Below are 23,451 nucleotides of genomic sequence, written 5' to 3'. Positions count from 1 at the left end.
GGTCCTCCGATGAACAATTTCGTAAACTCTACCTTTTTATTCTAAAAAAAATTAAACTCTTTGGTATGAAATTAGTCATTTTCTGGAATTTTTAGTGCATAAAGAATAAAGAGAGGCCATGGTAAAAAAGATCAACAGTCTGGTTATTTCTGAACTTCTGACATAAACAACCTTAGGCCAAGGGATGGCAACCGGTGAAGTGTTACACATCAAAATTCAAATTATATCTCATACATTTTATGATTTTACATGTTTTACATATCAAAATAAGCAAATTTATAATACATACGTGGTAAAAGGACAACAATTGGTATCATATGCTAAATATTGTTCAAATATACTACACTATACACAACATTACAATATATTTCATATAAGAACATACCACTTTATATGTATATACAGGTATAACGGGGAATATTAGGGAACAGAGATGGAAGACCTTTTAATCCATATCCCTATTTTAGATAACAGCGATCAAACTTCTTCATACTTGTCCCCTAAAATTTCCCACGGGTTTGCGGGGAACGGGTCTGATTGCTATCCCTGGGTATGCCTGAGCGTTGGAAAGGGTCCTATTTGCAGAATTCTCAAAACACAACAATGAAAAATATAGGATCAGAGCGTTTTGTCTAATTGAATACTACATGATAAAAAACAATAGAGAGTGCTTGAATCATAGGAAAAAGTTATTTTGCCATTACTCCGCCGCCGCGACTTCAAAGTTAAACAACATGATATATCTTGTTGGGCTGGTTTTTGCTGACAAAATAGGTGCAAAAGGCCCCGCAAACGACAGAAGGACCCGGTTTACCGGTATCCGCACAGGTTGATCACGGGAGCAGCAGCCCAGTAACGAAAGTTGGGCCTTTTGATGCGATCGAACAAGTAAACCCTTGCTTATCGATGGTTCGGTAACGCTGAATTGGTAAACCGTTGGATGATCAGATTGGATGGTTGAGGACGTCAAATCGCTTTGAGTGCTCCTAACTAGGTAAGTTTTACTGTTTCTTAATATACAATCTCTATATCGACTACTATGAATGGGAGACATTTCACTCTATTCTGCTTTGAAGCCCTGATACGCTCTCGAGAGGATCGAGTGTTTCCGGCGCTATGACCGTAAGGACCCTTTTGATTTATAGGATAGGAAAAACATAGAAATAGAAAAGTTATAGGATTGAGATGCCATGTCTACTTGAATTTTTTGAGGAGATAAAATGTGTTTGATTGGAGCAAAGGAATTTTACATGAGGTATGAGCTAATGTTTTTTTTTCCTATAGCTACGACATTACTACAAAAAAATCCTATAAGATATATTCATATGAATCAAACAATTTATGTAGAATTTTTTCCATATGATCCAAATTCTACACAAATTCTATGTAAATCCTATGAATTAAAGGAGCCCTAAGATTACAGCAATCCTTAGAATACCCTACAGGCCTGCACCTGCAACTCCATGGAGGTAGGAAGTCCAACGAGTCTCATATCTTTTTTTTAGGCTAAACGTGTCTCATATCTTTGCTCAGAGACGATTCCATAATTTTTATCGTACTGTAGTTTCAGTTCAACTTTGAATTGTGACCATGTAATAACAAATATGGAACGGAGGAGAGTACATAACAACAACACACGTACATAATCCTAGATTGCAGCGATGAAAAGCGCCTGGTCGTATATCCTGTATATGCAGCAATGTTACACTGAGGCCAGGCACTGACTGAGACCCTGCATGCAGAGTATGTACACGAGACTCCGACGAGTACGAGGAACGACGGGAGGAGCCGAGGAAGGTTCGATCGTGCCGGCTCTTTTACGCCAAACTAGCTTGGCGGTGGACCTGGCACCGCAGAGGACCTCGGCGTGTTCGACACCGGTGATGGCGGCCTCCACAGCCTCTGCAGCAAAGACCTGCGCCCCATTGCAACCCTCTCTCCTCCAATGTACGCTCCGCCGGCGGCCCATACCTTCGCGTCACCATCTGCAGATGCTGCATGCCTCGAGTTAGCACCTTGCGAAATCCCTGTAATCCTACATTGCCAAGCAGCAGCCAACGTATACAGACGACGCAGACAGAATCACGAAGTACATACCGATGAGACGCGAGGAGCAAGCTGCCGTGCTCGTGCAAGAACTCAGGAGGATTATCCCGGCTAGGAGCAGCCAGAAGAACACACCGCCGCGACCCATGTCGTCGTCGGCGACGACTTGCTCTGAACTTTTTGACGGGTATGGCACCTTAGATTTCGGTAGCTGGAACCGTCGCGGATGTTTCAAATCCCCGTCAGGTCGCGCTGTATATATATCATCGGCTTGATTGAGGCCGGCCGAACCGCCGGAGCCAATCTTGAAGCTAATCATGATATATCCAGCAGATTGGCACTGGGTACTTGCTAGCGGTTGCGGTCTAGTAATTGATAACTTCATTGTGTCTGCAGCTTTTCCACTAATTAAACGCAGCTCGTGCACAGTTTCTGAAAAATGCTGGGTTAGATCCATCGGTTGACTTTGGCGTTTCTTAGACAAGCCACTCCACCTCCAAACATTACATACAGATGTAGTACCTGCATGCATATATATATAAAACGGCGCTGACAGTTCATGCAGCACTGTCGTCATGCATAAAACGCAATATGTATATTGAGCTTAGAGGGTGCTGTTTTAGCTTGGGTCTCAGTGCTGTTTTACGTGCCTCAGTGTTGGCTAAAAAACTCTGATGTTGGTGCCTTAGAACCATAGTTTAAAATCGCTAGCTATTGGAAATAGCGGCAGCATTTCTGGGAGCTATGAAAGGCTATAGTTGAGCTATCGCGGCTAAATCATCCATTTAGCGGTTTTACTAATTCATGGGAAAAAAATCAAAATTCATATATATCTCTATCAACAACTCACAAATTTGATAATTTTTTGGCATTAGGCATAACATATTAAAACGGTTACATAAAAAGCTATGAATAAAACACAGTTCGGTCTACATATTACAACATTATAAGTAGCAACAATTTTCAGTTTTCCTTTTTTCCTTTTCTTTCCCACTATATTTACAGCATTATAGCCTTAGCGGCTTTTTTTAAACCTGTTTTTGGGGCTAATAGCGGGTTTTTGAGGCTAATAGCGGATTATCCCGTCTTAGCCTTTGAAGGGTATAGCTGTAGCGGCAGGTCCCTTCGGCCAGCTATAGCCGGGCTATAGTTGGCTATTTTAAACTTTGCTTAGAACCGTTTTGTTTTGGGTTGTGTTTGTATGATAAGTGTGGGTAAGCCGGAACGCGTGATCGAACTGAATGCTGTGTGGTTTGGCTGTGGCTGGTTTCAATATATTTGGAACCGGGCGATGCCCTATTTCTCTAAAAAAAAGCAATATGCATGGCTTTGAAGTTCGAACAGGAAGACCTAGCGTTGTCTCCTTGTGTGGACTAATTTGCAGTTAGCCCTCTAGGACAAGCAACCTCGAATTATATTGTACTCCTATCATGATCATGATCTAACTTAAATACGCATGGATAGAAAGGGACTCTTCGAGTTGCGTGCTGCCAGTTTGGGGTTTCGCGGATCTTCATATGTGTTGTCTACTCGTGCAACCGCGACCCGCGAGCAGGGGATCTACATGTACATACATTACACATGGAGTATTTGTGCTGTGCCCATGTTAATGTCGGGTGCAAACCAGCTACTCTGGGTGCTGCAAACAAACACCCAGATTGTTGTGGACTCCATGTCAGTTTCCCTCTGGTGCACCCAAAAGCAATATTCATTTAATCCACAACAATCTGGGTGTTTGTTTGCGCTGCAGCGGAATGTGAAACAAGCAAACCCTCAGTCTACTAGGCGGACTCCTCGCGACTTGAGCTTTCGTTCCGACTCCGCCGCTGCCGCAGGTCAGCCTCTCCCCTGATGCGCCTTCCCCGACCCTCCCGCCCTGCTCTCCCTCTTCCCCGGCCGCCAGACTAGCCTCCCGTCCCTGACCGCCTACCCTCTGGCCGCCCCCATCCCCGCCTGCTCCGAACCCTAGCCTGTGGGCAGGACCTGAACGGCGGCGCGGTGGCGGCGGGAGGATGGGCGCAGGGGTGGATGACCAGGGAGTGAAGTTTGATCCGTCGATTTCCTGAATAAACACGAACAAGCCCCATCGAATTCCTGAACTAAACACGCACGGCAAGCTAGCTGAGCTAAACATATATATTCGTTTTTTATGCAGGTGCTCAGTGCTGCTTACCTGAAGAAAAGCCATCATCGGCATCAAGTGTCATGGTACACGAAGGTATACAAACCTGTTAGTCAGGTTGCTTGCTTTTTCACACATTTTTTTTGTTTGAGAGAACACACGTGTGTTATGGTTTCAAATTAAAAGGCATCGATCTCTCCTTGATTGATCTGAGCTTCCGGCATGGATTTGGAATTTTCACTCAATTCTGTGTATCCAAACACAGCACAAGTTTTTTATGGTTAGCCTGTTGACTGTAACCTTAACCAGAAACTGAAAAAACCAAAATTTCAGGCGCGGTTAGGTTTTCCCGTTTGGTTTGGTTATGCCCGGCCGGAGCTAGTGGGCAGTGTAGCACGAGTAGACGATTGTGGTAGTTGATACAGTCTACACGGTGGTCATGTACTCACTTCTAGTCTTCTTGTTTGTTGTTGTTGATCTTGCAGATGAATCACAATAGCAATATTGAATCAGTTTTCAGACATATCCATTTGGTTTTAGAGACGAAGGGGGATTTTCTCAAGGGTTCGGTTTTCTGGCCTGCAGTCAAAGTGCTCCTGGAGAACCCTAATATTTTAGCGAACACCTATGTCTATGAACTTGTTAAAAACTTTGATACTTCAAGTGAAGAACTGACACTTTCACCTCATAACATTGTACATGTAAGAAATAAGGCACATCATTTGTTCCCTCTGCCTTCCGGTCAGTTCATGTTCAAGCACCGCAAAGTCCGTAAAACTACTAAGGAGATGACTGCAGTTAAGTGTCAGGTGAAGGATAAATACGATTTGGATATGCAGGAATACGAAAGAAGAGATACATCCGTTGCTGACTTGTGGTTGAAGATTATTGATCAGGACTTAACTGAGGCACAGTTATATATTCTGTTCGCTATTGCATTTACAACCAGTGTTGTGTCTCCATCTAGAAGGGTGAATCTAAAGATCTTGCCAGATATCATTCCCTATGAACGGATATCAACACTAAACTGGCTTGCCTTTGCTATTGATGAACTTGTATGTGGAGCAAAGACTGGCAACGGATGTCTTTACATACTGCATGTAAGTAACTTTTCTGTTTTGTACATGAAATTTTTCTCTTTTGTACATTGCATATGAATGCTATAATATGATTTTGCACACAGAGGGCAAAAAAAGTGTATGAGAACGCGAATGTCATCCCCTCACCACCACGGGGTTCTCTATTGGTATGTTCGACAATGTTTTTGTCTGTCGAGTTAAGCAAGTAAATATACCTCTGAAAGTTTAATATTTTTTTCAGATGGATGAAAAAAATGTTGGAACTTTCAGTGGTACCACCACTGTGTGCGACCTTGGCAGCCTGAATTCGTCAGCCAAGACTGAGCTTGACCTTCCGCGGGAAGAAATACAACACAAAATCTCTTTATTGAAGTCCATAGATGACCAAATCAACGTCGACGAGGAACATGGGGCAAACCAGTCACACTTGGTTGATGAGAACATGCTCTTCTCTGATGATGACAACGTCAATCAACAATTTGATGACCCCCTTTATGCCGCCTTCTGTGATGATAACCAGCTCCCCTTGGGCGAGGACGAAGGCAGTCACCGTTTGGATCAGGGTGCAGGACTCCAAGGTGATGACAGCTACCCCATTAATTTTATTTATTTCACTATGAAACATGCTCGTTTGCGATGGGAGACAAAAATATATGTTCATTGATAACTGAATATATACTAAGTAGTGGTGCTACTAATATCATAGAAATCCAAGTTGGTAGTACATATTGCAATTTTTCAATTTAGAGATGTAACTTTGGTACATTTCTTATTCCCTTGCGAGTTCCTCGTTGTTTGGGATCTGTATACTTGCTATTTTCAACTTAAAGGACACAAGGTAGTAGAAAAATCACAAAGTGAGGGAAATTCAAGTATCAAAAGACATGATCAAAGACATGTATTGCGTGGAGTGGTTTGGGCTTCTCCATGACATATATTTTTGTCTCCCATCGCAACGCACGGGCATGTTTCCTACTGAAATAAATAAAATTATTGGGGTAGCTGTCATCACCTTGGAGTGCTGCACCATGATCCAAGCGGTGACTGCCTTCGTCCTCGCCCAAGGGGAGCTGGTTATCATCAGAGAAGGCGGCCTAAAGGGGGTCATCAAATTGTTGATTGACGTTGCCATCATCAGAGAAGAGCATGTTCTCATCAACCAAGTGTGACTGGTTTGCCCCATGTTTCGCCCCATGTTCCTCGTCGACGTTGATTTGGTCATCTATGGACTTCAATAAAGAGATTATGTGTTGTATTTCTTCCCGCAGAAGGTCAAGCTCAGTCTTGGCTGACGAATTCAGGCTGCCAAGGTCGCACACAGTGGTGGTACCACTGAAAGTTCCAACATTTCTGTCATCCACCTGAAAAAAATACTAAACTTTCAGAGGTATATTTACTTGCTTAACTCGGCAGACAAAAACATTGTCGAACATACCAATAGAGAACCCCGTGGTGGTGAGGGGATGACATTCGCGTTCTCATACACTTTTTTTGCCCTCTGTGTGCAAAATCATATTATAGCATTCATATGCAATTTACAAAAGAGAAAAAAAATTCATGTACAAAACAGAAAAGTTACTTACGTGCAGTATGTAAAGACATCCGTTGCCGGTCTTTGCTCCACAAACAAGTTCATGAACAGCAAAGGCAAGCCAGTTTAGTGTCGGTATCCGTTCATAGGGAATGATATCTGGCAAGATCTTTAGATTCACCCTTCTGGATGGAGACACAACACTGGTTGTAAATGCAATAGCGAATAGAATATATAACTATGCCTCAGTTAAGTCCTGATCAATAATCTTCAACCACAAGTCAACAACTGTTGTATCTCTCCTTTCGTATTCCTGTAGATCCAAATCGTATTTATCCTTCACCTGACACTTAAGTGCAGTCATCTCCTTAGTAGTTGTACGGACTTTGCGGTGCTTGAACATGAACTGACCGGAAGGCAGAGGGAACAAATGATGTGCCTTATTTCTTATATGTACAATGTTCTGAGGTGAAAGTGCCAGTTCTTCACTTGAAGTATCAAAGTTTTTAACAAGTTCATAGACATAGGTGTTCGCTAAAATATTAGGGTCCTCCAGGAGCACTTTGACTGCAGGCCAGAAAATCGAACCATTGAGAAAATCCCCCTTCGTCTCTAAAAGCAAATGGATATGTATGAAAGCTGATTCAATATTGCTATTGTGATTCATCTGCAAGATCAACAACAACAAACAAGAAGACTAGAAATGAGTACATGACCACCGTGTAGACTGTATCAACTACCACAATCGTCTGCTCGTGCTACACTGCCCACTAGCTCCGGCCGGGCATAACCAAACCAAAACTGAATACGGGAAAACCTAACCGCGCATGAAATTTTGGTTTTTTCAATTTCTGGTTAAGGTTACAGTCAACAGACTAACCATAAAAAACTTGTGCTATGTTTGGATACACAGAATTGAGTGAAAATTCCAAATCCATGCCGGAAAGGATTCAAGAAAGACAGCCGACAAAATGTAACATCTCAGATCAATCAAGGAGAGATCGATGCCTTTTAATTTGAAACCATAACACACGTGTGTTCTCTCAAACAAAAAATGTGTGAAAAAGCAAGCAACCTGACTAACAGGTTTGTATACCTTCATGTACTATGACACTTGATGTCGATGATGGCCTTTCTTCAGGTAAGCAGCACTGCATAAAAAACGAATATATATGTTTAGCTCAGCTAGCTTGCCGTGCGTGTTTAGTTCAGGAATTCGATGGGGCTCGTTCGTGTTTATTCAGGAAATCGACGGATCAAACTTCACTCCCTGGTCATCCACCCCTGCGCCCATCCTCGCGCCGCCACCGCGCCGCCGTTCAGTCCTGCCGACAGGCTAGGGTTCGGAGCAGGCGGGGATGGGGGCGGCCAGAGGGTAGGCGGTCAGGGACGGGAGGCTAGTCTAGCGGCCGGGGAAGAGGGAGAGCAGGACGGGAGGGTCGGGGAAGGCGCAACAGGGGAGAGGCTGACCTGCGGCGGCGGCGGCGGAGTCGGAACGAAAGCTCAAGTCGCGAGGAGTCCGCCTAGTAGACTGAGGGTGTGCTTGTTTCACCTTCCGCTGCAGCTTTTGGGTGCTGCAAACAAACACACTTATACAAAAAAATATGTAAGCTTGCCGTGAGGTAATCAAAGCAAACAACAGATGCAGAGACTGATGATCCTTATAAAGAAAGGTGTGCACCTTGCCAAGGGTCGTGGTGGGTACTCTTCCGTCCGCCTCCTTTTGGGGCCACAGCCGCAGCTTCTGCCTCCCTGTTTTAAGCTGTTTCTTGCTGTTGAAAAGGAATATGGTGGCTCCACCAACGACACTGCTGCCCTCACCGGACGACACATCCCAAACCTACATTTGTTAGAGCATCTCCACTCGTCCCCCCGACGAGGCCCCCGAGCGACGTTTTTCCCATCCGGACGGCGAAATTCGGCCCAGTCGCGCCCCCGGTTCCTCGTTTTCGTCCGGATTTGGCCCTTCATCCATCCGGCGAGCCCACGCCATCCCCGGCCCCCCGGGGCGCGCTCGGGGACTCCGGACGAGTGAAAAGCGGGGAAGGGCCCGATCTGTCGGTGACTCGACGCACGAACCCCACCGCCACGTTGCTCAAAATCTCCCCCACCCCTCGTATCTCTCTCGCCGCCGGCACCACCCCGCCGGCTTGTTGCCCAGATTTCGCCGCCCCTCCTTCCCCACCTACCTATATTCCGCCGTCTTTGGACGACGGCCAATCTCGGCTGCTCTTCCGACGGCCTTTTTTCCGACTTTGGCCTGCTCCTCGTCGCTCGCGGCTCGGGTTGCCTCGACCACGCCCGTCAGGTGTTCGTCCATTTGCCTCGCCGGCCATGGACTCGGACGAAGAGGAGGAGCAGATGTTCGTCGAGCTTATGCAAGAAGAGATGGCAGCAGCCGCCCAAGACGACGAGCACATGATGATCCTCGTTGTTGCTTGGAAAGCATGTACGCCGGACTGGCAACTGGTCGACGTGGTGGGTCGGCACCAGGTCGCCGGAAGTGCAAGCCGAGACAGCGAATGGAGGGCTACTGCATGTTGTACGCCGACTACTTCGCCGACAATCCATTGCACGGTGAGAGTGTTTTCCGGCGTCGTTTCAGGATGAGCAGAAAGCTATTTCTGCAAATTGTGTATGCCATCCGAGACTTTGATCCCTACTTCGAGATGCAAGGCGGATTGCACTCGGTTTGGTTGGATTTTCGTCACCGTGAAGTGCACAGTGGCTATGAGGATGCTGGCGTATGGAGCTCCCGGTGATACTGCGAGATGACTATCTTCGGATGGCGGAGTCCACCGCCCTTGATTGTTTCTACCGGTTCCGCAGGGCCGTCATAGCAAGTGTTCGGGGACTATTACTTGAGATCACCCACCGTCGAAGACACTCGGAGGATCCTTGCAACAAATGAAGCTAAGGGTTTTCCAGGGATGCTTGGAAGCATTGATCGCATGCATTGGCAATGGAAGAACTGTCCGTTTGCGTGGCGAGGGAATGTACAAGGGTCACAAAAAAGGCTGCACTGTGATACTTGAAGCAGTGGCTACCCATGATCTCTGGATTTGGCACTCTTTCTTTGGTATGCCTGGATCCAACAATGACATCAACGTCTTAAACTGCTCCCGGGTCTTTTCCAAGCTTGTTGAGGGTCATGCTCCCCCGGTGGACTATGTGATCAATGGTCGGCACTACAACAAAGGATACTACCTTGCAGACGGTATCTATCCAAAGTGGGCAACATTTGTGAAGACTATCTCCAACCCTAGCACCCCTAAACTTTGCGAGTTTGTCAAGAAACAAGAAGCTTGCCGAAAAGACGTCGAGCGTGCATTTGGTGTCCTCCAAGCAGAGATTTGTCGTCATCCGGTTCCCCGCTATGACTTGGTCCAAAGATCAGATGTGGGAGGTGATGAACTGTTGTGTGTGCCTACACAATATGATTATTGAAAATGAGCGAAAGCATCCGGTTCCTCTGGCTGAGCAAGAAGCACCATATGAGAGAGAGGGTCCTCTTGCACAGCCTAATCACCAGGTGCCTCCATCATGGGCCGGCTTCATTGCTATGCGCCAGGAGATTCGGGACTCTACAATGCATCAGCTGCTGCAAGATGATCTGGTGGAGCACATATGGAGGCTCCGAGGCAACGCCAACGCCGACGCCAACTAGTCTGTCTTAATTTGTTTGTAAAATTGTGAAATTGTGTGCTTCATTTGTTTCAGCACTTGTTAAACATTGTACTGATTATCGCCGAATTTGTTTCAGCAATTTTCGTACTCTTGTTTGCCGAACTTGTTAAATTTTATGTTGAATTTGGTTGAAATATGTCAAATGGTCGAGGTTGGGGGTTTCCTGCCGGGGGGACGGCTGGAACTTCGGCGCTCCCCACGCCAAATCTTCCTCCAAACAGGACGAAAATTTCGCCGGATTTGGGCGTGGGGAGCGCCAACGAGTGGAGATGCTCTTACGGTTCAGTAATCAGACAACGGTACTACAAAATACCAAATCCCTCAAGAAGGATTCCTTCTGGGTAGCAATGAAGATATACCGTGAAGGCGAGTTGCGCGAGGGAGGTCAGGTCCCTGTACTTGGTGCACAGCGTGATGAGCTCGTTCCAGCAGTAAGGCGGGCCGGACGATTCGAGCCTGGCACCAATGAAGTGACTGTAAGCTACGGATTTCGATGCCAACAAGGGATGATTAATTGTGCAGGTTTGTTTGGTAGGTAACGGAAGGGGGTGATGATGATGGTATATAAATCGCAAGAACAGAAGGAGAATACCTAGTGTTGACTGGGAGGCCGAACTGGACGCCGTCGATATAGAGCTTGCACTCTACGAAGAGCTCGGAGACCTTCTTGTCGAGACCGTCTGCGAGGGAGTAGAGAGGGGTGTCAGGAGAGGATTTGGGGGGAGGAAGAGGGGGCAATAAAGGGGTTACCTTGAGCGGGAGGCGGGATGGGGGCCTGGAGGACGCGGAAGGTGAGGGGGAGGCTGATGTCGCAGGACAGGAAGAATCGGAACTCGCTGCTGTTGCTGCCCGCCACCGCCGCCGCCGCGCTGGTCCGGCTGATGGCGGCGGTCGCCGCCGCCATGGACGGAGAAGCGGCCGGGTGGCGAGTGAGCAGAGGTGGCGAATTTACTGCGGAGCGCCGGCGAGTAGCCGCCGCAGCACGAGGCGGTCCGGCCGGCAAGGAGGCGGTGGCGTGCGGGGTGGGGCGCCCCGTCTGGACTCGACCCGGCGATGAAGAAGACGAGACAGATGCGCATCGGCAAGGGAAACTCCAAGCGGACTCTGGGATGGGCCAAGAAGTGGGCTGGGCCTGCGATTTGGAGCCCGTGAAACCCAACGCTTATCAGTAAACTCTACCTCCGGTCCTTACCTCCGGTCCTCTGATGAAAGAATAATTTCTTAAACTCTACCTTTTTGTTCTAAAAAAAGAGTAAACTCTTTGGTTTGAAATTCGTTATTTTCTGGACTTTGTGGTGCAGAAAGAATAAACAGAGGCCATGGTAAAAAAAAAAGACCAACATTCTGAACTTCTGACATAAACAACCCTGTCAAAACCTCGTAGGCTGAGGGATGGCAACGGGTGAAGTGTTTCACATCCCATACCATTTAATTATCAGGGATACATTTTGTACATCATCATTTTTTCATGGACGCATGGGGATTGAATTCCCCATTAAAAAGCTAAATTCAAATTATCTTCCAGTAGATTTTATGATTTTACATGTTTCACACATCAAAATATGCAACTTTATAATACATAGGTGGTATAACGACAACAATTGGTATCATATGATAAATATTGTTCAAATATACTAGACTATACACAATATTACAACATATTTCATATAAAAGCATATTGTCGGGGGGGAGATCCCGGGTAGGGCAAAAGACTGAGAACACCTGGCTCAAGGCCGGCTAGCCCGCGGCAAAGGCCGGCTGAGGAGCAGCCGGCTGGAGCCGTGGTCGGCTGTCTTGGGAGCCGGCTGGTTCAAAGTCCACGCTGGTCTGGCCATGGCCGTCTGCGCTATGGCTGGGCTGGCTTCAACTTGTCATATCCGGCTTGGTTTGTCTCTCCCCTGACCGGCTCGAAGCTGGTGAGTCTTGCAGGAGAATGAACTGGAAAGGTGATCCGGCTTCTAAAGTCCACGATGATCTCATCCTCCGTAAAGTAGGGGGCACTGTAGAGCAACAGTGCCTCTGCCAGACAGGCCATCATGGCTCACGCCGCGCCGTACGGCTACATGCCATCGATGGCGACAGGGACGCTTCCTCTCCATACCGCTGACTTCGGCAGGAGACAAGACAAGGCCTCGATGCCTCAACGGCTCCTGATACCAGCGCCTCGGGAAGGAGCGGGAAGCTGAAGGATGGCAACGTCTCCTGACACCAGCGCCTCGAAAAGGCTTATAGGCACTAGGTCATAGGGACTTCTTTGTATATTGGCAGCGTCTATATAAGTTGTGCTACCCCTCTCGTGCAGGGGGACGATCGATCATTTCATTCATTCTAGTCGTACCTTCGTCTACCTTAGCCTTCCAGGAGCAGCCGGATACAGCTCTAGGAGCACCATAGTACTGTGATATTGCATATACACTCATAGCAGGAGTAGAGGTGTTACCTCCACAGGAGGGTCTCGAACCTGGGTACGTCGCCGTGTCGCTCGTGCCCATACCCGCATCTGGATACCACCGTAGAACATACTAGGAACCACTCTCATTAGCCACCCTCACTACTAGGAAAAGGCTTATAGCCGCACTCCTTACCGCTGGCAAGTACGATTTCAAGATGCCGGCGGTAAGGCCTTCCAAGGTCGCCTCACCTTACCGCCGGCTAGCTTGAAACGAAGATGTTGGCGGTACCTACATTATCGCAGGCGAATTCGGTACGTAGGCGCCGGGGGTAACTGGAGGCAGTGTTGGGCCACCCGGGCTGCACTTACCGCTGACGAATGCATCCCGTTGGCGCTGGGGATAACGGGCCTTCCCCTGGCGAGCCCAGCCGTAGGCGCCGGGGGTATTTGGCATAAAGTACAACGTGACCAGCCTTAGCATTTCCCTCTTATCCCCCCCTCACAGTCTCTCTTGTCCACTCGTTTTCTCCTCTCTCTCTGTGTCCCAATCCACCGCCAATGAGTGCAGCGCCGCCGCCGCACGAGCGTGACGAGGAGGCTTCCGCTCCTAGCTAGCCTGGGCAGCCGCCATCTATCTACCCCTCACAAAATTTCCCTCCCCAGGCTGATCGATGTCGGCAGCTTCGACCCCATCGCCGAGGAGCCACATCGTCCCCGCGCCGGCAATGGCCGCGACCCCGCCTGTTGTATCCCTAGATCTAGATCGAGGGGATCAACTTGGAGAAGGGGTGAGAAGCATAGAGAACGTGGGTGAGGAAAACAGAGAGATGAGGACGTCAGATTCCAATTCTCATTATCGATGACCACAACTACAAGACACTGGGTTTATAACGACACCCGCTCAACCACTCTGGGTCACCACGCACTCCACCCAACCCGCTAGCCAGTACGGGATGCGTCCTTGTCACTCACCAACTCCTGCTTCTCATCTTCAGTAAACACTTCGTCAGGTCGGTGTCCTAGCTTCTCCCCTGTCATGGCATACCTGACATTGCCGGCCGCTTGAGAACTAGGATGTCCCCATACTGGTGCCTCTGGGTACCTCTCCTTGAGTACCGACTCATTCTCCCATGTCGCCATTGAAGCTGGGAGCGATGTCCACTTAATCTGCAGCTGTAACAAGGCAGTGTTGCCCCTTTTTACCAAGCGTCGATCCAGTATTTCTTCTGGCTGCACGTCCAACAGGTCAAGTTCCAAGATGGATGGTAGGTCAGAGTATACCGGTGTATGATCTGGAACATGTTCCTTTAGTTGAGACACATGGAACACCGGGTGAATTTGGCTGTGTTCTGGTAACTCTAGCTTGTAAGCTCGTGACCCAACCTTCTCCAGCACCGAATATGGGCCAAAATACTTCATGGAAATTTTGGGGAAAGGACGATTGACTACAGTTTTCTGAGCATACGGTTGCAGCTTGAGATACACTTTCTCTCCCACCTGAAATTCCCTTGGAGAACGGTTCTTGTCCGCATACTGTTTCATTCGTTCCTGTGCTGCTTGTAGATGTTTGTTGAGCCACGACCTGTATTGTTCCCTTTCCGACAACAGAATAGAAGCATCTTGAGACATAGTGTTCTCTCCAGCAGGCAACAGCAAGAAATTTGGATCCACATCGTATAAGGCTTTAAAAGGAGTCAATCCAAGAGTTGTATGATACGATGTGTTGTACCACAACTCAGCCAATGGCAGCCACTGTGACCATTTTGTTGGAGTTTCACTGACAGCACATCTCAAAAACATCTCAAGGCATTGGTTCACTCGTTCTGTCTGATCATCACTCTGTGGATGATACGCCGTGCTCAAATTGAGTTGTGTATCACTTCTTTTGAATAACTCTGTCCAAAAGGCACTGGTGAACACTGGGTCTCTGTCTGAGACAATTGATTTTGGAAAGCTGTGTAGTTTCACGATGTTATCCAAGAACAACTGTGCTACAGTGGCAGCCGTGAACGGATGTTTCAAAGGCAGAAAGTGAGCATACTTTGTAAACCTGTCCACCACTACTAATATGATGGTGTAACCCTGTGACTTAGGCAGGCCCACAATGAAATCCATGGAGATCTCTTGCCAAGGACTTTTTTGTGCTGGTAGAGGTTGTAACAGGCCTGGAGTTTTGCAATTCTCATGCTTAGCTTGCTGGCATATCCCACATTGCTTTACTATGTTATGAACATCTTGTTTCAACCCTTTCCAGTGAAATAACTTGTGGACCCTCTTATATGTAGCTTGTATCCCAGAGTGGCCTCCAATTGCTGATGCATGAAAGGCCAAAATAATTTTAGTCTGCAACGCTACATTATTCCCCACAAACACCCTCTGATTGAGTTTGATCAAGCCATTTTCCAATCTATACCCTTGTTCGTTGGTTCCCACGACAGCTAGCTCTTGCAACAAGTGTTGAGCATCTAAATCAACAACATAGGAATTGATTACTTCCTGCACCCAAACCGGTGTCGCTGTGGAAACTGCTTGAACAGCAAAGAAATGTCCCACTCTAGAGAGAGCATCTGCAGGTTTATTGTCTGCTCCTCTTTTGTACTGGAATTTGTATTGTAATCCAATCAGCCTTGTCATTGCCTTCTTCCGTAACTCAGATTGTAGGCTTTGATCTTCCAAATGACATAGACTTTTCTGATCTGTTTTAATGATAAATGGACCTCTCAACAAGTACTGTCTCCACTTATCCACAGCCATCAAGATTGCTAGAAATTCTTTTTCATATATGCTCAAAGTTTGGTTCCTTTGACTAAGTGCTTTGCTGTAATAGGCCACTGGATGATTGTCCTGCAGAAGCACTGCTCCTACCCCAGTCCCACATGCATCAGTTTCTATCACAAAAGTTTTGGAGAAATCAGGTAACACTAAGACAGCCGTGGAGCTCATTGCTGCTTTCAGTTTATCAAAAGCTGACTGTGCCTCCGGGGACCAGATAAATCTTGCTTTAGCTTGCAGCAAAGTAGTTAGAGGTTTTGCCAAAATCCCATATCCTTGAACAAATTTTCTGTAATACCCTGTTAATCCCAAAACCCTCTCAACTCTGATACATTGGCGGGGGGGCAGTTCAGCATGGCGGAGGTTTTGGTTGGGTCTGTGGCGACTCCCTTGTCTGAGATAATGTGACCTAAATACTCCAACTGCCTGACAGCAAATGTGCACTTGGTGAGTTTGGCGAACAGCTGGTGCTGCTGTAAAAGTTTGAACACCTGCTCCAGATGCTGTAAATGTGCCACCATAGATGTGATGTAAATGAGTATGTCGTCCATGAATACGATGACAAATTTCCTCAAATATGGTGCAAATATGTTGTTCATCAGACATTGGAATGTAGCCGGTGCGTTTGTCAGCCCAAATGGCATTACTTTGAACTGGAAATGACCATGATGGGTTTTAAATGCAGTTTTCTGCTCATCTTCTGGTACCATTCTGATTTGGTGATACCCACTCCTTAGATCCAGCTTAGAAAAGTATTTGGTGCCTGCCAGCTCGTCCAGCAATTCATCCACGATGGGAAGAGGGAATTTATTCTTGGCAGTAATCAAGTTCAATCTTCTATAATCCACACAAAATCTCCATGTGTTGTCTTTCTTCTTGACCAATAATACTGGTGAAGCAAACGAACTAATGCTAGGTGTGACAATGCCATGTGCTATCATCTCAGCTACCTGTTTCTCAATTTCATCTTTCTGAAAGGGGGAATATCTATATGGTCTTGCATTTACAGGGGTTACGCCATGCAATAAGGAAATGGCATGGTCAAAGGACCTGTGTGGTGGCAGATTCTTTGGTTCTTGGAATATATCACTGTATCGTTGGAGGAGACTTTCAACGGTTGAAGGAATAGCATTTTCTTGGTGTGAAGGAACATCTTCTAGAGAATGCAGTAAGGCTACTGCCCAAATCTCATTTCCTTTGTCCCATTTGAGAAGTTGGTCTATGAAAACTTCAGTCAATTCCTGAGAATGTTCTGGTAACATGCCTTGCAAGGTTACTTGTTTGCCATCTTGCTCAAATGATATTTTCTTTCCCACCCAATCACACACCATAGGGTTGTGCATTTCCAACCAATCCATACCCAGAACTCCATCATAGCCTCCAACAGGTAGTACCCGGAGATTATGTGAGAAGGTCGTGCCTTGGCACCACCAAGTAGCTGCTGAAATCTCAGTTGAGCTGTGCATGGTTGAGCCGTCTGCGATTTTGACTGACATGCCTTTGACAACTGTTTCAGGGAGGTTTAGTTTGGCTACTATGTCAGTATGAATAAAACTGTGAGAACTCCCCGAATCAATAAGGAATAAGACCACTTGGTTGCCCATTAATGTCCGAACCTGCAGAGAATTTCCCTTGACAGTTCCTGCTAGAGCATTCATAGACATGAACATACTGTCTGAAACATACCCCTGTTCCAGTTCAGTTATTGCTGTAAGCATGGCATCACTGATGATTTCAGCCCCCTCGGCCCCCTGAATAGCCTTCAATTGAGATGTTGGTTGCGCACATTGGTGGCCTGGTACGTATTTGTATCCACACTTGAAGCACAGGTTGTTAGCCCGCCGGTACTCCTTTAACTGCTGAGCTTTCCACATGTCTCCGCTGTTATTGATATTGTTTGGCCTGTTATCCTTCCTGTATGTCCCATAAGATTGTGGTCGAGTAGCAACAGCTTTCCCAGGTTTCTTCTGCCGTGCAAACACTGCTTCATGAATTGTTGCATACGTTGAGGCCATACTGACAGAGGAAGGCAACTGCGCTTCAACTGGACCTTGGAGCTCCTCCTTCAGGCCCAGAATGAACTGCGTGACCAACATCATACCACCCACTGAAACATCATACAAGCGAATGTTGTACACAAGCTGATTGAATTGTCTGGTATATTCCTCCACAGTCCCTGTCTATTTTAGCTGCAGCAGTTCACGCATCTTGTCTCGATAGACATTCAACTCAAATTCTGACATAACAACTTGCTGGAACTGTTCCCAATTATGCCAAGCATTGTCCAACTTGTACGCTTGGTACCAGTGGGCTGCATTGCCCAGTAAGTTCATCGTGGCTGCTGCCACCTTAAAACCCTCTGGAATATGATACATCAGGAAATAAGAATTGCAAGTGGCAATCCAGATACGGGCGTCTGTCCCATCGAATTTTGGAAAGTCCATCCGAGGCAAGCCCCTGTGATTACCCTGTCCGCGGTCATAGCGCTCCCCTCCCTGATTTTCCGTCTCCAGGTTAGCAATTTCATCAGTTACCTGTCGTGCGTTCTTCCTCGTGGCGGACGATGAGGTTGGTGCTGCCTGTGCGGTTTCCAACCGCGCGCCCGGTGCAGTGTCGCACTGGGTGGGTGTAGTGATACGTCCATTTTGCATCACTATTTTATATCATAATTTGCTGTTATTCATTGATATATTTCATATTTGGAGATGATACTTATGTTATTTCATCTATTTTGCATGTTTCATGATTATTGTAGGATCGCACACCGGAGTCAGGATTCTGCTGGAAAAAGCGCCGTCAGAATGTAATATTTCGGAAGATCAACAATTGACGGAAATTATATGAAAATTCCTATTTTTCCAGAAGACGAAGGGAGCCATAAGGGGGAGCCGAGGAGGGCCGCCATGGGCCCACCTCACAGGCCGGCGCGGGCCAAGGCCTGGCCGCGCCGCCTTGTGGGGAGGGGGTCCACAGCCCCCTCTGGCCTCCTCTCCTTCGCGTATTTCTTCATCCCAAAAAACCTAAGCTCCAGGGGGATAGTCGCGAAGAGTCACAGCCGCCTCTGCGGGGCGGAGAACACCAGAGAGAAAGAGCTCTCCGGCGAGCTGAGATCCGCCGGGGAAATTCCCTCCCGGAGGGGGAAATCGATGCCATCGTCACCGTCATCGAGCTGGACATCATCTCCATCACCATCGTCATCATCTACATCATCATCACCGCCGTCTCCACCGCTGCACATCGTCACCGATGTAACAATTTGAGTTGGATCCTGATTGTTTGATAGGGGAAACTCTCCCGGTATTGATTTCTACTTGTTATTGATGCTATTGAGTGAAACCATTGAACCAAGGTTTATGTTCAGATTGTTATTCATCATCATATTACCTCTGATCATGTTCCATATGATGTCTCGTGAGTAGTTCGTTTAGTTCTTGAGGACATGGGTGACGTCTAAATGTTAGTAGTGAAGTATGGTTGAGTAATATTCAATGTTATGATATTTAAGTTGTGGTGTTATTCTTCTAGTGGTGTCATGTGAACCTATGGTAAAGCGGCGCATTGGTATAAATTACTGGATAATGGGGATTCTCTTGAATGGAATGATATTGTGCCCCGGTTTTATTCTAAGTTCTATCCTCCAAGTGAAATTCACAAGGATCGGAACCGCATATATAATTTTTGGCCTCATGATGGAGAGAGTATTGCCCAAGCGTGGGGGAGATTGAAGTCTTTAATGCTCAAATGCCCCATTCATGAGCTTCCTGGTAATGTTATTATTGATAATTTCTATGCAAGACTTTCTTTTCAAGACAAGACCTTGCTGGATACTTCTTGCTCTGGATCATTTACACGCAACAAAGAAGAGTTTAAAAGGGACCTTCTTAATCGGATCCAGGAGAATGCTGAAGGATGGGATAACGACAAGGATAGAGAATCAGGTATAAATTATGATTATAAATGCATTGAAGCTTTTATGGATACTGATAAATTTCGTAATATGAGTGCTACTTATGGTCTTGATTCTCAAGTCCTTGCAAATCTTTATAAAGCTTTTGCCTCTCATTATGAATTGCCTAAGAAGAATTTTGATAAGTATCATGAACCGTATAAAGATAAAATTGATTCATCTATAAATAAATGTGTTGTAGTTGAAACTGTTGATCATGTTATTCCTGAAGCTTATATTGAAAAAAACTCCTTTCCCTGCTAAAATGAAGGAGTACTCTGTTATAAATAGTGCGGTTAATAAAAGTGAAAAGAAACCTATAGAACCTGAAGAACAAATAAAGGTTGAACCTGCTGTTGCAATAGTTAAAGACCTTGTGACTAAAAATGTGGAGGATGGTCATATTATTTTCTGTGAAGATGCTTCTAATATTGTTTCACATCCTAATAAGTCTAGGAAAGCTAGTGTTCCTATGCTATCTGTTAGAATAGGTGATCATTGTTATTATGGTTTATGTGATATTGGTGCAAGTATTAGTGCTATTCCTTATGAGCTTTACACGGAGATTATGCACGAAATTGGTTCTTGTGAACTTGAAGATATTGATGTGGTTATTCGGCTGGCTTATAGAGAAACTATCTCTCCAATTGGTATTGTTCGAGATGTGAAAGTTCTATGTGGTAAGATTAAATATCATGCTGATGTTTTGGTACTTGGTTCTGCTGCTAGTAAATATTGTCCTATCATTTTTGGTAGACCTTTTCTAAATACTTGTGGAGCTGTTATAGATTGCAAGAAATAGAAAATTTTGACTAAATTTGCTGGTGAATCTTATGAGTTTAACTTCTCTAAATTTGCCAAAACTCCTTATAAAGCTGATTCGCCTAATAATGATTTTAGAGTTGAACAGTGTGCATCTATTGCTCTTGCTCCTAATAATCCTTTGCAGCAACATTTGGAGAATAGTGAGAGTGAAGTTTTTAGGGAAGAAAGAAATGAGCTTGATGAAATTTTCCTTCGTCAACCTATTCTTAAGCATGATTTACCGGTAGAAGATCTGGGTACAACACCACCACCAAAGGAAGATCCTGTCTTTGATTTAAAACCATTGCACGATAATCTTAAATATGCTCATATTGATGATAAGAAAATATATCCTGTTATTATTAGTTCTAAGCTTTCAGAGTTTGAAGAAGAAAGGTTATTGGAAATATTGAAGAAACACCGAGGTGCTATTGGCTACACTCTTGATGACTTGAAGGGGATTTCTCCTTCTATTTGCCAACATGCCATTAATATGGAAGATGATGCAAAGCTCGTTGTTGAACATCAGCGTCATCTAATTCCTAAGATGAAGGATGTGGTAAGAAATGAGGTATTAAGACTTCTTGAAGCTGGTATTATATATCCTATTGCTGATAGTAGATGGGTTAGTCATGTGCATTGTGTTCCTAAGAAAGGAGGAATGACTGTTGTGCCTAATGATAATGATGAGCTCATACCTCAAAGAGTAGTTGTAGGGTATAGAATGTGCATTGATTATCGAAAAGTTAATAAGGTTACTAAGAAATATCATTACCCTTTGCCTTTTATTGATCAAATGTTAGAAAGGTTATCCAAAAATACTCATTTTTGCTTTCTTGATGGTTATTACAGGTTTTCACAAATTGTCGTTAAAACTAAGGATCAAGAGAAAACCACTTTCACTTGTCCCTATGGAACTTATGCTTATAGACGTATGCCTTTTGGTTTATGTAATGTCCCTGCTACTTTTCAAAGATGCATGTCTGCTATTTTTCATGGCTTTTGCGAGAGTATTGTAGAAGTATTCATGGACGATTTTTCCGTCTATGGGAATTCTTTTGATAATTGCTTGCGAAACCTTGATAAAGTTTTGCAGAGATGTGAAGAAACTAACCTTGTTCTTAATTGGGAGAAATGCCACTTTATGGTTAATGAAGGAATTGTATTGGGACATAAAATTTCCGAGAGGGGTATTGAAGTTGATAGAGCTAAAGTTGAAGCAATTGTGAAGATGCCCTATCCCAGGGATGTTAAAGGTATTCGTAGTGTTCTTGGTCACGCTGGGTTTTATAGGAGGTTTATTAAAGACTTCTCCAAGATTTGAAAGCCTCTTACTAATCTTCTTCAAAAAGATGTACCTTTTGTTTTTGATGATGATTGTAAGGAAGCTTTGAAACTCTAAAGAAAGCCTTAACAACTGCTCCTATAGTTGAACCTCCTGATTGGAACTTACCATTTGAAATTATGTGTGATGCTAGTGATTTTGCTGTAGGCGCTGTTCTTGGACAGCGAGTAGATAAAAAATTGAATGTTATTCATTATGCTAGTAAAACCCTTGATGCTTCTCAAATAAATTATGCTACTACTGAAAAAGAATTGTTAGCTGTAGTCTTTGCTTGTGATAAGTTTAGATCTTATATTGTTGATTCAAAAGTTACAATTCATACTGATCATGATGCAATTAGATACCTTATGCAAAAGAAAGATGCTAAGCCAAGGCTTATTAGATGGGTACTTCTGTTGCAAGAATTTGATTTACATATTGTAGATATGAAAGGTGCTAATAATCCTGTTGCTGATAATTTGTCTAGATTGGAAAATATTGCTTATGATCCTGTTCTTGTTAATGATAGTTTTCCAAATGAACAATTGGCTGTAATAAAGGTGAGCTCGCGAGACAGTCCTTGGTATGCTGATTATGCTAACTTTATTGTTTCCAAGTACTTGCCTCCAACCTTTTCAGCCAGCAAAGGAGGAAATTCTTCTATGACTTGAGGCATTATTTCTAGGATGACCCACACTTATATAAAGAAGGAGTGGATGGTATTCTGCGAAGATGTGTTCCCGAATATGAACAGAAAGAGATATTGAGTAAATGTCATGGTAGTGCTTATGGAGGACATCACGCCGGAGATAGAACCGCGCAAAAGGTTCTACAATCAGGTTTTTATTGGCCAACTCTCTTCAAAGATGCAAGGAAGTTTATTTTATCTTGCGATGAATGTCAAAGGGTTGGTAATATCTCCGAGACGCAATGAAATGCCTATGAATTATACTCTTGTTATTGAACCGTTTGATTGTTGGGGATTTGACTTCATGGGACCTTTTCCCTCTTCGAAGGTAACACTCATATACTTGTTGCTGTTGATTATGTTACTAAATGGGTGGAAGCCATACCTACAAAAAGTGCTGATGGTGAGACCTCTTTAAGAATGCTTTTAGATATTATTTTTCCTCAATTTGGAGTTCCTAGATATATTATGACTGATGGAGGTTCTCATTTTATTCATGGTGGTTTTAGGAAAACTCTTGCTAAATATGGTATTAATCATAGAATTGCTTCCGCTTATCATCCTCAAACTAGTGGGCAAGTAGAATTATCAAATAGAGAGATTAAATCTATCTTGGAAAAGACTGTTAATAAAACTAGAAAGAATTGGGCTAGTAAATTGAAGGAAGCACTATGGGCTTATAGAACTGCTTATAAAAATCCCATGGGTATGTCACCTTATAAAATGGTCTATGGAAAAGCTTGTCATTTACCTCTAGAACTAGAGCACAAAGCTTATTAGGCTGTAAGAGAATTAAATAAAGATCCTAAACTAGCCGGTAAGAAGAGGTTGCTACAATTAAGTTCTCTAGATGAATGGAGAAGTGAAGCTTATGAAAATGCTAAACTCTTTAAAGAGAAAGTTAAGAAATGGCATGATAGAAGGATTATCAAAAGAGAATTTAATATTGGGGATAAAGTCCTATTGTATCGGTCTCGTCTCAGATTCTTTGCAGGGAAATTACTCTCGAAATGGGAAGGACCATATGTCGTTGAGGAGGTGTATCGTTCAGGAGAAATTA

The 23,451-nt window shown here is 44.9% G+C and overlaps 1 protein-coding gene across 1 annotated transcript; it reads right to left on the bottom strand.

The window, feature by feature from the left end:
• Positions 1–6,750: 6,750 nt before the first annotated feature.
• On the bottom strand, positions 6,751–7,932 carry LOC124666141. The gene is made up of 2 exons (XM_047203496.1): positions 7,875–7,932; positions 6,751–7,445 (listed from the first exon to the last, which is right to left on the bottom strand). Exons 1-2 carry the CDS (start codon positions 7,878–7,880, stop codon positions 7,017–7,019), a joined length of 435 nt encoding a protein of 144 aa, XP_047059452.1. The 5' UTR covers positions 7,881–7,932; the 3' UTR covers positions 6,751–7,016.
• Positions 7,933–23,451: the final 15,519 nt, after the last annotated feature.

This window comes from Lolium rigidum, chromosome 1, assembly GCF_022539505.1.
Source record: "Lolium rigidum isolate FL_2022 chromosome 1, APGP_CSIRO_Lrig_0.1, whole genome shotgun sequence".
NCBI classification, from domain to species: domain Eukaryota; kingdom Viridiplantae; phylum Streptophyta; class Magnoliopsida; order Poales; family Poaceae; genus Lolium; species Lolium rigidum.
Note: the sequence above shows the minus strand (reverse complement) of the source record. Positions and strands in the feature narration are given on the sequence as shown.